At 40.5% G+C, this 16,230-nt stretch overlaps 1 protein-coding gene across 2 annotated transcripts; it reads right to left on the bottom strand.

Annotated features, from left to right (window-relative positions):
• Positions 1–5,278: 5,278 nt before the first annotated feature.
• LOC147616277 (uncharacterized) lies at positions 5,279–12,548 on the bottom strand. Of its 2 annotated transcripts, XM_086777336.1 has the most exons (5): positions 11,989–12,440; positions 10,141–11,879; positions 9,404–10,017; positions 6,242–6,448; positions 5,279–6,116 (listed from the first exon to the last, which is right to left on the bottom strand). In XM_086777336.1, the coding sequence occupies exons 2-5, from the start codon at positions 11,801–11,803 to the stop codon at positions 5,916–5,918; spliced, it is 2,685 nt and encodes an 894-aa protein (XP_086633462.1). In that variant the 5' UTR covers positions 11,804–11,879; positions 11,989–12,440; the 3' UTR covers positions 5,279–5,915. The 2 variants fall into 2 exon arrangements, with proteins under 2 accessions (XP_086633462.1, XP_086633461.1); XM_086777335.1 differs by having other exon boundaries at positions 10,141–12,548.
• Between the last annotated feature and the right edge of the window lie 3,682 nt (positions 12,549–16,230).

The raw sequence follows: 16,230 nt of genomic DNA, 5'->3' as shown, positions 1-16,230 counted from the left end.
CCTCCTGCCTCACAACATGATAATGCACTTCAATGTGCTTCATCCTAGCATGGTATACTAGGTTATCTATTTGCTCCTCATGTTGTCACAATAAATGACAATGGCCCTATCCATGGACTCAACCATATCACCAAGTAGCTTCTGAAACCAACCTACCTAATAAGCTAACATAATAGCACCCTTGTACCTATCTCTATACTCAATAAGGCAACTATTGGCTACTTTTTGCTGCTCTCTGCCTTCCTCTATACTTGATAAGAAAACTCAGGACTACTTTTGCTGTCATTGTATCTACCTCTGTACTCCATAAGGTAACTATCAGCTACTTTTTGCTGCTCCAACTCACAGTAGCACTCCTAAAAGTAAACATAAAGCCACTGGTAAATCCCATGTCTGCTATGACACTACTAGCCCAATCAGATCTTTATACCCATGTAGTTGGATCTATGTGCCAACCTCATACAAAAGTCCACAATCAACTGTGGACTTTATATACCTAAGAATCCGTATAGCCACATCAAAGTGTGGCTTCCTAGGGGGCCTGCATAAAATGGCTCGTCTAACAACATAGCTCAACTCTGGCCTACTAATGGTCATGTAGGTCAAGCTATCCACTATGCACCTGTACATAGTAGGATTCTCCAAAAGCTCACTTCTATCTATAGAAAGCTTTGTGTTCTACTCTAATGGCATTGAAAGATTTTTTAAGGCTTATAGCATGTCATACCATACTTGGACATGTCTAAGCCATACTACCTCTATAACAATAAAATGTCATGATCTTACCACCACCTATTTACCCAAGAAATACCCTAGCTCACCTAAATCCTTCATCTCAAACTTCTACTTTAGAAGCATCCTGACATCATGTATGTTAGCATCACTATTACCAGTGGTAATCAAGACATCCATATGAATGACTATTAGCATGATCTCTCTATTTGTTCTTTTCACATAAAGTAAAAATGTGCATTAGATGTCTGAAATCCAATGGTAAACAAGATACTCCTTGCTGATCTTGTTTGACCATGCTCTAGATGCCTATTCTTCTTTTCACATAAAGTAAAAATCTACATTGAATATTTGAAATCCAATGGTAACAAGATACTCCTCTCGCTGATCTTTTTGACCCATCTCATGTAAAGACCAACCCTTTGCTACTACATCCATAGCTATGAGAGCTCTCATGGTTGTTGCTGCCATTCTCGCAATTGGGCTAAATGTCATAGTCAATGCCATAAGTCTACATATAACTCTTGGTAAAATCAATCTTGTCTCACATTGATCCATCTGAATTATGCTTGATCGTATACACCTACTTACATCTAATTGCCTTCTTTTCTTTAGGAAATGGCACTAACTCCAATGCTACCATCTCCTCATCCATGGCATCTTTCCATTTTTTATTTCCAAGTGCCTGCTCAAACCAAGTGGGCTCCAACTCCTTTATTTCTTTAACTATGTAAGTATAGTGATGAAGCTATACATCCATCATATCTCAATCTATCAATAGGGCATGAGAGAGAGAGAGAGAGAGAGAGAGAGAGAGAGAGAAGTGAGGCTTAGTCAGCCATGTGAAAATAACTCTAGGGTGAGATTTCATGATTACTAATTTGGGTCACACATTTTAGAGCTTATTGAACATTAGATTTTTTAATGCAAAACGTTCTTTAAGTAATTGCATTAGATGTCTGAAATCCAATGGTAAACAAGATACTCCTTGCTGATCTTGTTTGACCATGCTCTAGATGCCTGTTCTTCTTTTCACATAAAGTAAAAATCTACATTGAATATTTGAAATCCAATGGTAACAAGATACTCCTCGCTGATCTTTTTGACCATGCTCTAGATGCCTGTTCTTCTTTTCACATAAAGTAAAAATCTGCATTGAATATTTGAAATCCAATTCACATAAAATCTAGGTGTATATCACTATCATAACCCCGTGGTGGCTGCATCATGTATACTTCTTCTTGCAAATCACCATGTAAGAAGCATTCTTTACATCCATCTGATTTAAAGACCAACCCTTTGCTACTACATCCATAGCAATGAGAGCTCTCACGGTTATTGCTGCCATTCACGGAATTGGGCTAAATGTCATAGTCAATGCCATAAGTCTACATGTAACTCTTGGTAAAATCAATCTTGCTCACATTGATCCATCTGAATTATGCTTGATCGTATACACCTACTTACATCTAATTGCCTTCTTTTCTTTAGGAAATGGCACTAACTCCAATACTACCATCTCCTCATCCATGGCATCTTCCCATTTTTTATTTCCAAGTGCCTGCCCAAACCAAGTGGGCTCCAACTCCTTTATTTCTTTAACTATGTAAGCATAGTGATGGGGCTATACATCCATCATATCTCGATCTATCAATAGGGCACGAGAGAGAGAGAGAGAGAGAGAGAGAGAGAGAAGTGAGGCTTAGTCAGCCATGTGAAAATAACTGTAGGGTGAGATTTCATGATTACTAATTTGGATCACATTTTAGAGCTTATTGAACATTACATTTTTTAATGCAAAACGTTCTTTAAGTAATTCAATTTTACCAAAAAAGCAACTGGGGCACCTATTAAGAATGGCCATTATGAGAGTGTTAATTAGATCCAAAATGCCATCCAAGAGGTGATTTGAGTTCAAAGGTTGATGGGTTACAAAGGTTTGAGGTTCCTTTGCTTGCCATAGGTAGATAAATCAACCATAGCTTACGTGGCTAAGAACACATAGGAACCTTTTCAGAAACTTGAAGCTTTGTTGTGGAAACCCATGCAAAGTATCCCAAAAGTCTAGAAAGGATGTAAGAAATAACTCATTAGTACTCCCTTCTATATCTAGATCTCATTTGAGGTATCCAAAGTGTCTATACTAAAGCAAATGCAAGGGCTTAAAGATTGTCTTGTCTATTAGAAAATGTGTGCATGCACACACACATCCAATGTTCTACATCAAATTAAAGAACACAAACAAAAGGAAAGTTGGATATATTTTTTTAAATAGAGTTCAAATTTGAGATGTATGAGGAAGAAATCGTCAATGGTAATCTCAAGATTAATCTAACAAGTTTGGATACATGCCAAACAACCATCACCTACATCTATGAAATTAAAATAAGATTAGAAACCATATATAAAGATATGAGCCATAGAGGAGGCCCAAACTTCTAAGGAAGAGAAGGCCTAGCATAACTCTTATGTTTCTTGTGAGTATTGTTGAGGAATCAAAGGTCTAAAAGGGCTAAGATTATTTGGATTTGGTCAATGTAAGTTAGTATGATAAACCAAAAAGTGTAGATTCCCAAATGATGATGGATGATGTAAGCACGATGAGGTCATGAGTCAAGGATATCATGGAGAGAATTACGAAGATAATTATCAATCTAGATGCTCCCTTCATGAGTTATGAAAAGATGCACCCGCTTGCTCATTTTAGAGAGATGATCAATGTTTTTATCTCTAATCACATGTCTCATGACCAATCTCGACCACGAAATGTCCCCATCCTATTGTGGTTACATCTTGGATCTCACATTATTGACGATGAGGTAAAGCTAACAAGAATTCATCCGCATGCCTAAAATAAGGACCTACAATAAGTTTTTTTTTAATAAAGAAAATCAATTAATTTAAAAAACATCCTTTAGTTAATTGAATTAATTAAAGGATTTTTTTGTATTAAGAAAGAGAATATTGAATGTTGAACCTTTGAAATGTGTGATGCCCCGCCCTCCATCTCTAGTTTGTATCTCTCGTCATCGATCTAAGGGCCATAGCACTGCACCTCTCTCTTAGCCTGTGCACGTCTTAAACAAGTGGGCTCCGTCTGGCAAAAGAGTGACCGATCGGACCTCGTAGGACAGAGTGGTATCTCGCACATGATCTCCAAAAATTCCAACCGGTGGCAAAGAACCTAACAGACGTCGCCGGCCGAACGTCGTCAGACGAATCTCGTACATGAAAGTCCAACCATCTGACCACCGCACCTGTAAAATGAAGAGAAACACAACTTCCAACACAAAAACGAACCTTAGAGAAGAAATTTGGATGCCTTGGCAAGAAACGCCCCTTGGATGGCCTTATATATGTGTCAGGTTGTGATTCGAGGGTGCCAATCGGGTGTTCATTCATTGAGGTCCAATGAATTAGTGTGTTTGAAAGATGCAACCCTAAGCTAGTTGAGAGAGAATTCTAAGACACTTACGGTAAGGTCTGTTGTATAACCCTATTCCCTCTTGTGCATGTTTCAAAGGGCCTGTTCCACACTCTTGAGTATCCCTCTACATCAACATAGCACTCTTTTAACTCCAAGGAGTGCCAGAGGAAATCACTACTAAAATTTGTGTCAACATGTTAGCTAGATGAGGCTGGCAAAATTGCCCTACCCTACACTTTGATATACCTAGATGAATCCAAGAACATGCCCAAGTTCACCCTATATAAGAAAGTGCAACTTATAGCCTCATGGTAGTCATCCACAAGACATTATCCATCAACTCCGTCATGCATAGTATGGACTACATACTGCGACATCCCCACTAATGTCATCAGTGCCCAATACTGGATGTAGAAATTGGTATCAATATATGCTCCTGCACACACACCCCCACACACACACAAGAGCAGACATGCATACAAAGGTCTATGTACTTAATTTCTGTTAGAGCTCCGAGGATACATGGCAAACTCAACCATAATGAAGCCTAGCACTAAGGATCATAACAAATAGAAAAATATTACCACAAAAAAGGTAGTTGATAGGGCATATGCACCACTAAAGATAGAATTAACACACATTACTTTGATCTTTAGTAAGTAGATCACGTTCACTATGCTTCTATTAAAAAAGTTGAAGAGTATGTGATCCCACTTAAACTAACCCGTCTCGCAGTCTCGCAACTCTCATTCTAAAGGTTCGAAATCCAAGTTGGATTGAAGGGCTCGTATTGGATATTGGGACAATCCAAGTTTTGTTGACAGTTGCAGCAATCTTAATAAGGAAGCGCAAACTCATGGTACCTCTAGTGCCTGATGTTTCACTGTTTTTGATGGCACTAACAAACTTAGATCCACATACTGCATGTAGTGGTACATACTACTACAACTTGATGTCAATGATCTCTGTTGTAAAATCTAGCAGATTTAAGACACTTACCTGTCTTCTCAGCATGACATTAAGCTTTGACCTTACACTACAGCCCAACAGCTCGCTCCCTCGAGGCTAGCTCTCCAACCACCAAAACAAAAACCCAAAAAAAACGTAGACTGTGCCAGCTTAACCAAAAAATGAGAGTACCAATTTCTTGGGCATGTTTCTTGAGCTTCAATACTACATAAGAAATCCAAGTGCCCACCAACAAGACTCTCAAAAGAAAAGGTGCAAGTTCACGCTTCAAATCATCCTAGTCCTTAAAGATATTTTCACTCCGTTCTTCTATAGTTTACATAAGATTGATGTAATGATCTAAAACTCAATTATAACAGGTTAGACAAAGAAAAACTGCCTGACGTGGACAAGATTTATTTTTCTTGCTAGTACACTTGATGTAATGCTCAGCTGGAACCTTAGTTGAACTTCAAATCAAGCTCACTTTGGAGAGAGTGTGTTTGCCAGCCCAAAACTATAGAACACCTCAGCTGTATTAATGGCCAGGTGTGGACCAGGAGATCTCTACACTCGTTATCAAATTTCCCAGGATGAGCCATCCATCTGCTGCTCAGGCTTTATGGACAAGAGAATCTGTGAAGCTCTTTGGAGCAACTTTGATCTCACCATGTGGATGAATTTAGAGGGCATCCACCTTAAGGAGTACCAAGGATTTCATCGGTCACATCACTTCGTGTACCATGAAATGTTGAGAGGAGTTCTTTATATTTTGCGGTCCTCTGCTTCTGTTAACAAATTGCTTGCATCACAAACCAAATCGTTGATGGAGAATACTGTCAATATCTATGGAGCGTTCTCTTTCCATCTTCTCCCAGTAGACACTGCTTCCTATTTCCAAAATTTTTTCCTCCACTTCCTCTAGAGTTTGATCAACATTAGCCTGGATCTGTCCCATCCTAAGCACTGTCACCTTGAATCCTTCGTCTTTTGCAATTTTATACAATTGCTGCCAATTCAAAGCAAAAGTACTCCTATCAATCCCTGCTAAATTACCTCATTTTCCTCTATTTTACAGACAAAACAAAACATTTGCAAATGGAAGGGGAACAAGTAACAGCTCACTTTACCAACCTTGGGTGAAAAGGGGCAAACTTCTGCATGTTCAAATCTGGACCCAGAACTATATTCCAATATACGGCAGAAATTCAAAGCATCTTTCCGGTCTTCAAAAGCAACAACATGCTTGGCTACCTGGTTGCTTGGTCTTTCGAAATCAAGTGCCATGTCTAAACCATAGAGTCCTCCTCCTCCTTGCTTCCTTGAAACGACCATCAAACACTGCAAACAATCATATATACTTAAGAGACAACAAAGTGAATGGTAAACACAAGTGTACAAGAATCCATGATCACTTGAAATATAAAACGAAGCAAACCATGCTCTCTAAAATAATCGCCACGCCAACCATCAGCAATCAGGAAACCAAGGAGAACTAGACGGCACAGTGGTTTGCCCAGATGGGGTACTGATGGACTCAGCAGGTGGTATGGAGGATCCCTCTTTGGTCTTGCAGCTGGTAGCAAGGCTGCTGATCAGCGCCCAGAGGAATCTTGTTGTATGGAAGTATTCCAGGGAGTCACTATTGTAGTCGCGACAGGATTGGTTCTTCCAAATCCAGTTGCCATGAGGACTAGAGGAGTGAGAACTGCAATCGAGGACATCCAATCACGCAAATACACTCCAAAAGGTCCATGAGGACCTCCACAATACATTCTGAAAGTCACGCAGCCCTCATAGGCAATCAAGAAGGCCACAGAAGGAAAGTCATCCAGTAGGCAAGAACCCACAAGGAGATATCACAAGGGGGAGAAGAGGCTGGGCCAGCATTCAGCCATTGCAATAGATGTAGGTGCATGTGCCCAGCTGGTGGTCAAAAGGTACACACACTAAAGTGTTCCGGTTGCCAAAGTCTCTTTTTTTGGAGTCTATTAAGAGGACTAGCTAGTCTGAGTTCAGACCAGGCTCGCAGGATGCTAGCGGCAAAAGTTGAGGATGAAGAAACTGGCTGTAAAAGATGGAGGCGAACGTTGAAGATCCACCTAACACCTGGAATGCATGACCCCCCGTTTTGGGGAGTGTGCTCCAAAAAACACAGCAGCCAGAAGGAGAAAACAGCCGCCTTCAGTAGCCAGAAACACAGCCAACTGAGAAGGAGATGCAACCAGCACAGAAGGAGCAGAATCGCAGATGTGGGCAGCCAGAATCCTAAGCGATTGATACCATGTTGGAGTATGCGTAGGCAAAAGCATAGACAAAACAAGAGAGAGAAGAGGGAGCAAAGGAGAGAGAGCTTGAGGACAAGATCACCTTTTATAATAGCATGAAGCTTTACAATGGCAATAGCCAGCAAGAGAGTGTTGCTTGGGATTGAACTACATCAAGTGATTATGAGAGACCCCTTTTATAGTGAAGGGAGTGAGCTGGCCGACTACCAATATCGCTGGCCAACTGCTCACGACTTCCTAAAATAGAAGAAATAGCTAAAATACCCAAAAAAAAAAAAATAGGTAAATCCAATGTAACACTGAGATGCACAATTCTAACAACCGCCCCCCCTCTGAATAGAGTATGTACTTTGATTGTTGCAACTGAATGAGTACAAAGAATGGGTGGAGTCCGCCCTGACTTGTGCTGACCTGAAACTAGGGTTCCCCACACAGAATCGACCTTCTTCCTCGACTTGAAGATGGCCTGTGTTTTCCTCAAGCACAGCTGAAAGGTCCACACTTGATGCATGTAGAACCCTCAAATGCTTGTGTTTGCTTGCCAGGCTGAAATTCATGCATATGCTTGAGAGTTCTCAGATGAGGAAGAGAGGGGGACTGAGGCATGCTTATATAGCACTCCTATGTGCTGGTCAGCCAGCATAAACAGGCCGACATGGGTTTTTGGACAACTAAATCAAAATAATGCCTTTCTTCCCTGTTTGTGGGTACCTTATTATCATTTAGCACTTGGTCCATTTTTGGTAGGGTAAATGGGTACCCACCAGGTGCCCAAGGGTCTAATAAGTGCCTAGAACCCCTGAACATCATTACAACTTGCAAGTGGGTTGCATCTAACCTTCCATCATCCCTGACGGAAGGTATAGGGATTTGATGGCAGGTCGTATGTTGGTCGCCAACCTTTTTCAACATTAAATATGTTCATATTGTGAACAAACTATGTCCAAACCATTGGTGCATGTCCTGGGCGCCTACTCGGTTGCCAAAACTGCTCCAATCTGCCCATATACGGTCTCTAAGCTTACCCTTTAGATAGCTGCAAAAAGATGCATGCCCTCATATTAAGGTGTGCACGTGACACTATGCGCAAACCCTAACCTACGCTCGTAGTCACTCAATCCACCACATCCCTTCTTGCCAGGCTCACAAGGGTCTACTAAACCCTAATCGCCGTATTCTACCCTGTGCATGTCCTCATGATGTCTTGGCACATGCATCTACGGACTGACGCACGTGGCATCCTCCCTTCTCCTCCTGTAACACGAAAGTAGAGTAATGTAGATGCTCCACCTAGATCATACACGCCTCGATCAGGTCCATCTTCAAGTCTTCTGTCCGATACTGATCCTACTGATGGTAATGGAAACAACTTTTGTAGCAACTTTACAACCTTTTGCTAGATCTTCAGCTGGTCTCGCTCTTCAAGAAGCTTCTAGGCATCGGCAATGACAGCTAATAGCCCTTCCTCCTTTGAAAACTGAGGCAAGCCTCACATATCTGAAGAAATCTTCTATACAGGCTCACAAAGCAAACTGTTAGAAACATTTTGGTCGATATAATGCTCATCTAAACTAACCTAAGATGATATGGCTAGAGGAAAGTGGGTCCTCCAAAGAAACATTTTGATCAAAACAATGCTCATCTAAACTAACCTAAGATGATATAGCTAGAGGAAAATCTGGCAAGCAGGTCCTCCTTTAGACACTCCAAACCATCAGACAAAGCATCTCCATATCTGACCAAAAACTTGTGAGACCCACACACGTCCCCAGCCAATGAAACAGGTACTGATTATTTTCTAATATCTCTAAACTGCTCTGTAAATTCATGTGAAGACAGCAACAAACACATCATGCTAAATTAAGGCTGTAGCAGGGCTAAATACTTACAAAGAGTTTTTTTTTTTATGTAGTCTTCCAGAAAAGCATATTCTTTGAGTTCATTAATCCTAGGACAATAATCCAACACACTGGCCAAAGAAGTGAAAAAAAGAGTACAAGAGTCCTACCAGCACAAAGCGAAGATCGAGCCACCATAGTTCATCTTCTAGCTTAGGCTGGTATTCCTTGTATTTTTCCAGAACAGCTTCCAATCCAAACCTCTCCCTCTCTTCTTTTATCTTATTTTGCACTTTCTGGTAATGCTTGCGTAGAAAGTCCTCATCCCCTCCTTCAATCTTTGATGCTAACCTCCCTGCCTCCTCCACTTCTTCCTCGGTGACCCAGCTATCTAATTCTGATCCTATTTCTTTCATTAATTCTCTGACCTTGGGGTCTCTTTCTGAGTCATACTTTCTCTGAAGCTCTTTGCTCCAGCGCTTAGTATTTGTGAAAATCCCCTCTTCTCTTAAAGGCTGTCCACTCCCTACCACGTCTTTTGTATTGGCACTAAGATCGGCTTTTTTAGTGGCATTCTTTACCAAAATATTTTCAATATGTGAAGATCGTAAACCTTCATCAGAAATCTCGTCAGAATATGGACTCCTGGAGCTACTGCTGGCATAATGATTCCCATGCCTCGCTGAAGTAGAGGATGAAATCTGTGTTTCATCCCTTTTCCGGTCTTCTATAATTTTATTGAACAGATGTGGTGTGGCTGTTTTATTGGGATCCTTCCAGCCATCTGACACAGTAAACAAAAAATTGAAGATGTTATCTCAAAACCCTGACACCTTGAAAAAAAGTATGAATGATATGTCAGTGGCCAAAATTTGAAATGGTAAGTGATCAACATGTTCTTCCTTACTTGGACCTCTGCTGTAAAAAGATCCGGGTCTTGCCTCCTTCCTCTCTACTTTACCCAGGGCTTCGACACGCATCCTGCCAAGCTCTTCAAGTGTGTCATTCTTTGGCACTTCACCTTCAAAGCTCTCAAGTTCTTTTTGCTTTTCTTGTTTCTTATTATTAGCAACCGGGGTCTGATCATTTTTTGACTGCAACACTTCTGAGCCACCACTTGGAGACGTATCCTCACAAGAACCTCTCAACAAATTCGATCTTTCATTTGAGTCATTATCCTGCAAGATCCTGGCACTGGTAGACTCTTGGCCTACTTGGTGCTCCATTCTATAGGTGGTCCTTTCAGCAGTTTTATTAAAATCGGGGTTTGATCCAGTAGTATCAGAAAATCTCGCATTCTTGCCAGCAATGGTAGCCTTTGCTTCTTCAAGAGACATAATGATCCGAGGCTTTACTTTAAACGAAGGCTTCAAAGCGCCATCAAGAACACCACTCTTAAGGCCTGACCTTGTCACCTCCGCACTGCCTTTGGCAGACACAATATTTGTATCTTTGAATTCTTTCGCTGCAGGATTGCTCACACCTTCCTGTTCTGGGCCTTGTCCTTCTCTTGTGTCATTGTGGTGAACATTAACCTGCAAAGTGTCCAAGTCTTCCTTGATAGTAGAGTCCACTGAGACGTCCCCTACCTTCTCTATCTCTGCAAGCTCCATTTCAAAATCAGCCTCCACTGCTACAGTGTCCATTAAACTTTGAGCTCTTGACTGATACTCCAGACCAGTATCAAAATCCTGGGCTGATTTTTGCAACTCTTCATCTGAACGCACTTGTCTCGCCATCTCTCTGACTTCTAGTAACCTTTTCATAAAATCAGATGGAGCCAGTGGAGACTGTGAAGCACCTGTGTCTCTTTTATGAACATTTATCTGAGCTTTTAGTTTTCTCATCTTATCAAGTCTGGCTGCTGACTTCTCTTCCTGAATAATATCCTTGTCACTCTGCTTTGTGATCAGCAGGTATGCACCCCATATAATGCAAATCCCATATATAGGCATAGCAATAAGAAATACTGACTTGAGGGCAGGAGCAACTGTGTACGCTACACAATTGACTTGATTGAACAGCTTTTGATGTCCGGGCTTGCTTCCATCCTTGCTTGTATGTTTTACAACAGCAAAAATTGTGCTGTTGCTTTTGGGAACTGTGTTTCCCATCTCTAGGTCTTTTGCGATTGTTCGTGCCAGCATTATCTTGTGCTGTGCTTGGGCCTTGCTTGTTTCACCACCATAGCCTGGAAGAAGAGGCTCTATTCCTTGTCTTCTTTGGATCTCTTTCTCATCAATGGTCACCTTCTCAATTTTTCCGCCTAGGCCCTCGTAAACCATGAAGATCGGACTCGATCCAAAGCCCCATGTTGCCGTGTCCTCACGGTATACTTCATGGACAGCTTTCCACCAATTGTTGAAGTTTGACATTTTCCCTCCAATCTGCTGCATGAGTCTCCTTACTCCAATCGCACCCGAAACACCCTGTCCAGAGGTCAAATCTGACCCGGTCAATCTTGTGCTACGCTGATCTGAGGAAAACTTGTGTTCAAGTTTCACATTTTCGCCGGCAGTGGTCATTTCAGCTTCTAGCCCCACGACTTTCACACCCTTGACAGATAGCATGGCTGTCTTGTGCACCACAGGGTTACCCTGATTTTGTGTTTCTCCATTCTGAGATGATCCTTGAATAGATGAAACCCTAGTAGCAGCAACAGAAATGGAGTTCCTGAGGCTAAGCATGGCCCCATACCCAGAAGCAAATTTTGCAGGCCATGTAAAATGCAAACTGCTACAACGATGACACATACCTTGTCTGCCAATGTGTGCCCTGCACGGACTGGGCTTGAATTTGTCAAGTCTTTGAGTGGAGGGCATTCCAGTGGAAAGGCAATGATATTTCACAGCTTGTGATATTCTTCTGCCATGCCGGTGCATCTGCATCCTCTTCGTGGAACCAGTTAGGGTACCACTCCATGATAAGGAATCGTGAACTTTCCATGTGCTAAAGAGCTCCCATTTTTGGGCACGATTTTCCTGCAGCTTCGTTGTTAAATTTGGGTTCCGTTGGAGTCCGCCGTCATGCTCAATCCTTCGTACAACGCACACGCTACTGGGTGCCAATGCCCTTGTGTTTGCTTCTTCCCCGCAAGCTATGGTGTCCCCAACACGAGGGTTGGGAGAACATGGCTTCGAGCTAGAATAAGTCGGCTTGCCTACACCCAAAAGCAGCATTCTTCGCGCTAAGGGATTCGAAATTCCAATCACCGGAGTACAAATGTGGTGAAATATGCTTAAATGCTTCCTTTCGTCGACACCCTAACTGCAAATTGACTATGTTTGAAGCTCATACAAGGCTAATGCAACCCATATTTTGCAATTTTATGGTACTTTGCCTAATTTCTACTAAATAACCCTTAATGATAGCGATTAAGTGCTCAAAATAGTGATTAACATCATGATAATTTGGAAGCTCAAATTGACCTCTTAGAGAAACCACAACTTGATGGAATGAAGCTCCCCAAGCCCATATTTTGTTATTTTATGATCAGCTTTGCTTAATTTCTACTAAATAGCCCTTAATGACAACAATTAAGTGCTCAAAATAGTGATTAACATCAAGATAGTTTGGAGGCTCAAATTGAGCTAATGCAACCCATATTTTGTAATTTTATGATAAACTTTGCCTAATTTCTACTAAATAGCCCTTAATGATAATGACAAGTGCTCAAAATAGTGATTTTATGATAAACTTTGCCTAATTTCTACTAAATAGCCCTTAATGATAATGACAAGTGCTCAAAATAGTGATTAACATCAAGGTAATTTGGAGGCTCCAATTGAGCTCATAGAAAATTACCCATGATGGAATGAAGTTCCCCAAGCTTAGAAATTACCAATTTTAACGTTGAAAATCACCAAATAAAGCGAAAAATGTCTACTAGTTTTACAGCTCTCCCGGTATGCATAATTGATGGTTTGAGTTGATCTTTGCACTATAGAGTCCTTAGGCTATGGGTAAACACCTCCTAGGAGGGATTCAGCTAATTGTGAGCACACACTATGAATAGACCAAATGAGCACATGAGGAAGAAGCACAAAAAATGTGAGCAGTAGGGCATGAATTTGGGCAAATCCTCTGGAGGAGTTGGATGCCTTGGAACACGGAATATGTTGCTAGAAGGATTTAGGAAATGCTTGGGTGGTTAAGTAGAATGAGCAACTAGAAGCTCAACCACAAGTGAGCTTAGTAGATAAGCTTATGGATATGTAATAATTATGAGCTGATAAAGATTGTGTTAGTTAAAGAGAGTGTGAGCTTTGTGGGGAGAAAAGAGTATCACCTAAACTTGCAACATGGGGGGTTCATGGATATAGGGGAGCTCTGATATCATGATAAAATACATGGTGATGCTATAATGGAAGTGTGAGTGAAGCATTCATCATGCTAAATAAGAGTGTGTGGGATAACTAAATTGCACTCAAGTTAATTCGACTCCAAAATAGATTAGCTTGGACACATAGAGAAACTTGAGATAAGTGCATTACTTCAATGTGCTCCTTATATAGGTGTTGGGCACATCCTTGGGGCTTGGCTTTCACATGCTTTATGAGACAATGTAGAAGATGCCACATGGCTTGATGCTAAGCTATCTCATCTCATAATCACTCCTTACCATCTAGTGTGTGCATAAGGCACCACATTCTTAACACAATGGGGACTAGCCTAGGGCTTAGCTCCATTCTTCCATCCATTCCACGTTATTAGGATCACCCAATATTGCACGTTGTTAATTAGGAAGTCACACTCCAAAAGGTATATGGTTTTGGAGATTTGGATGTGTTTAGATGGTTATTTTTTATAATGTTTTGAAGCTTGTTTGTTGGTTTTGACGATTTGGATGTGTTTAGATGGTTATTTTTTATATTGTTTTGAAGCTTGTTTGCATTAGGTTAGGTCATTTTATTTGAATGAAGGAAAAAACCTTATTTCTTTGACCTTTTGCAAAGTTTTGAAGCCTATAAGGCTTAGAGTTTGTTGCATTAAGCCAAGGAATAGCTTAGCATTTGTGATTAAGAGAGAAATCCACTAAAAAACACAAGTCTTAAGCCCCATTTGGTGTGAATTAAAGAAAGGAAGTTGTGATTTCTAATTCATGCATTTCATAATTTTTGTTCATGCATGGTGGAGAATTGGTAGCTTAGAGTAAAATAAATTAAAAATATATATTCACTTGTATAAACATCATAAACTAGTGTTAGGAATCTTAATCACCCCCATAAGCCCAAAAAACCTTTAAAAACTCCAAAAACTGGGAGACTTGAGCCCACAATCCTGTTTTTTTTTTTAAGGATGTGAGTCAAGAGAGCATGGAGATGTGAGCGGTGAGCATGGAGACGTGAACCGTAAGCCTGGAGATAAGAGTTGTGAGTCTGGAGGTATAAGTCAATAGATGTAAGTCTAGAGGTAGGTAAACCTAATATTAAAACTACCTTGAGGACTTCTAAGGACACAACAATCTATATCTATTTAAGATATTCATATCATAGAAATCTGTACCAACTATAATTTCCAAGGAAAATTCTTATCCTTTATAATTATAGGGGTATTAAAGTAGTACAATTATTATCCTATAATTGCTCAACAATCTTGTCATAGGTCTATTTCATAAAAATCAAATCGCGGAGACTCTAGGTCATACAAAAAAAAGTGTGAGCCTATAAACTCGAGTTCATAGGAACGAGGCTAGAAATGTGAGTCCACAAGACATGAAACTACCATGCAAAAAAAAGATATAAGACTATACATGTGAGTTTAAAGGCTTGATCCTAGAGACATGAGTCCATAAAAAATAGTCCAAATACATGAGCCCATAGACAAGAGTCTAGATATGTGTTTAACCTACATACGTAAGCCTACATATGATATGAGCCTAGAAAAAAAAAGGGACAGATAAAAACTCAAAAAACTTAAGCAAAAAAAAAAAAGTACCTTGAGCATAACAAACATGTCTATTAGACCTTCATGAAGCACTTCAGAGTGTTTCACTAAGGTGAAACCCTTTTTAATGTGAGCTCAATCCAAGACTATTTGTTAGAAGTGATAATATAGTCAATTGTATTATCAAGCCATTTCACCAAGGTGAAACCCTCTAATGCAAGATCTGAGACCAATTGTTGGGAATAATAATACAATCAACTATAGTGCATCAAACCACACCTCCTCAAATCCCCCCACCACCTTTGCTCCTAGAAAATGACCAACACTTAATAGATTTATCCCTCCTCTGTAAAGAAGGAAAGACTCCTTCAACCTTAAGCAAGGAGATGAGTCAATATAACATAGACACGAGAATAGGAATAACAAAACCCCTTAAAATGGGAGCTATCCACAGTTCTCCAAGCCCTAAATTCACGAATTGATGCTAATCAAACATAGACATGAGAAGAGGAATAGCCAAACCCCTTAAAAAACGAGAGCCACCCACATGGTTCTCTGAGCCCTAAATTCATCGACTGGCTTTGTAAAACAACACCACCAGCTTCATGAAAAGGGTATTAACCCACCCTACCTTCAGGGCAAAGCTCTAGTGAGGAAGGAGCAAGAGCACGAACAAGAACTTCAAGCTTCACTCCCTCAAGTAGTTCTCAAACCATGCTGGATGTCGATCCTATGTTAAGTTTACCCCAAGATGACCATGGTCAAGCAGCCTAATAACCATAGTTATGGCAATCAAGACATGTCTCTTTTGTTGTAAAATTAGGGGCAAGCATCCTCAAAACACTCAATAATCACAAACAATGCAAAAGCAGCAAGAAGCACACCTTCTCAAAGAACCCTAAAAGCTCCTTTACCATGAAACCTAGTTTGATTTCCTTTATGTTTGGTCGAGAAATAGGAAACACATGGAAGGGTAAAGATCCAATGATATGGGCTACCTCAAATCTAAGGGATCCACAAGAACAATCACATATCAAGCCCTCATAGCCATAGAGCAAGCTTGCAACAACCATAAAAAGTGAGACTAGTGTCATTTGAAATTACATAGCCC

The sequence above is a fragment of the Cibotium barometz genome, chromosome 38, assembly GCF_041138505.1.
Source record: "Cibotium barometz isolate CiBa-2024 chromosome 38, ASM4113850v1, whole genome shotgun sequence".
NCBI classification, from domain to species: Eukaryota; Viridiplantae; Streptophyta; class Polypodiopsida; order Cyatheales; family Cibotiaceae; genus Cibotium; species Cibotium barometz.
This window is presented reverse-complemented; position numbering and strand designations above follow the sequence as displayed.

Coding starts and splice junctions, on each gene's coding strand:
- LOC147616277 (XM_086777335.1), bottom strand. CDS start 12,412: ATGCTGCTTTTGGGTGTAGGCAAGCCGACTTATTCTAGCTCGAAGCCA. Junction 10,018..10,140: donor TTTTTACAGCAGAGGTCCAA/GTAAGGAAGAAC, acceptor TTACTGTGTCAG/ATGGCTGGAAGGATCCCAAT. Junction 6,117..6,241: donor TTTGCCCCTTTTCACCCAAG/GTTGGTAAAGTG, acceptor TTGAATTGGCAG/CAATTGTATAAAATTGCAAA.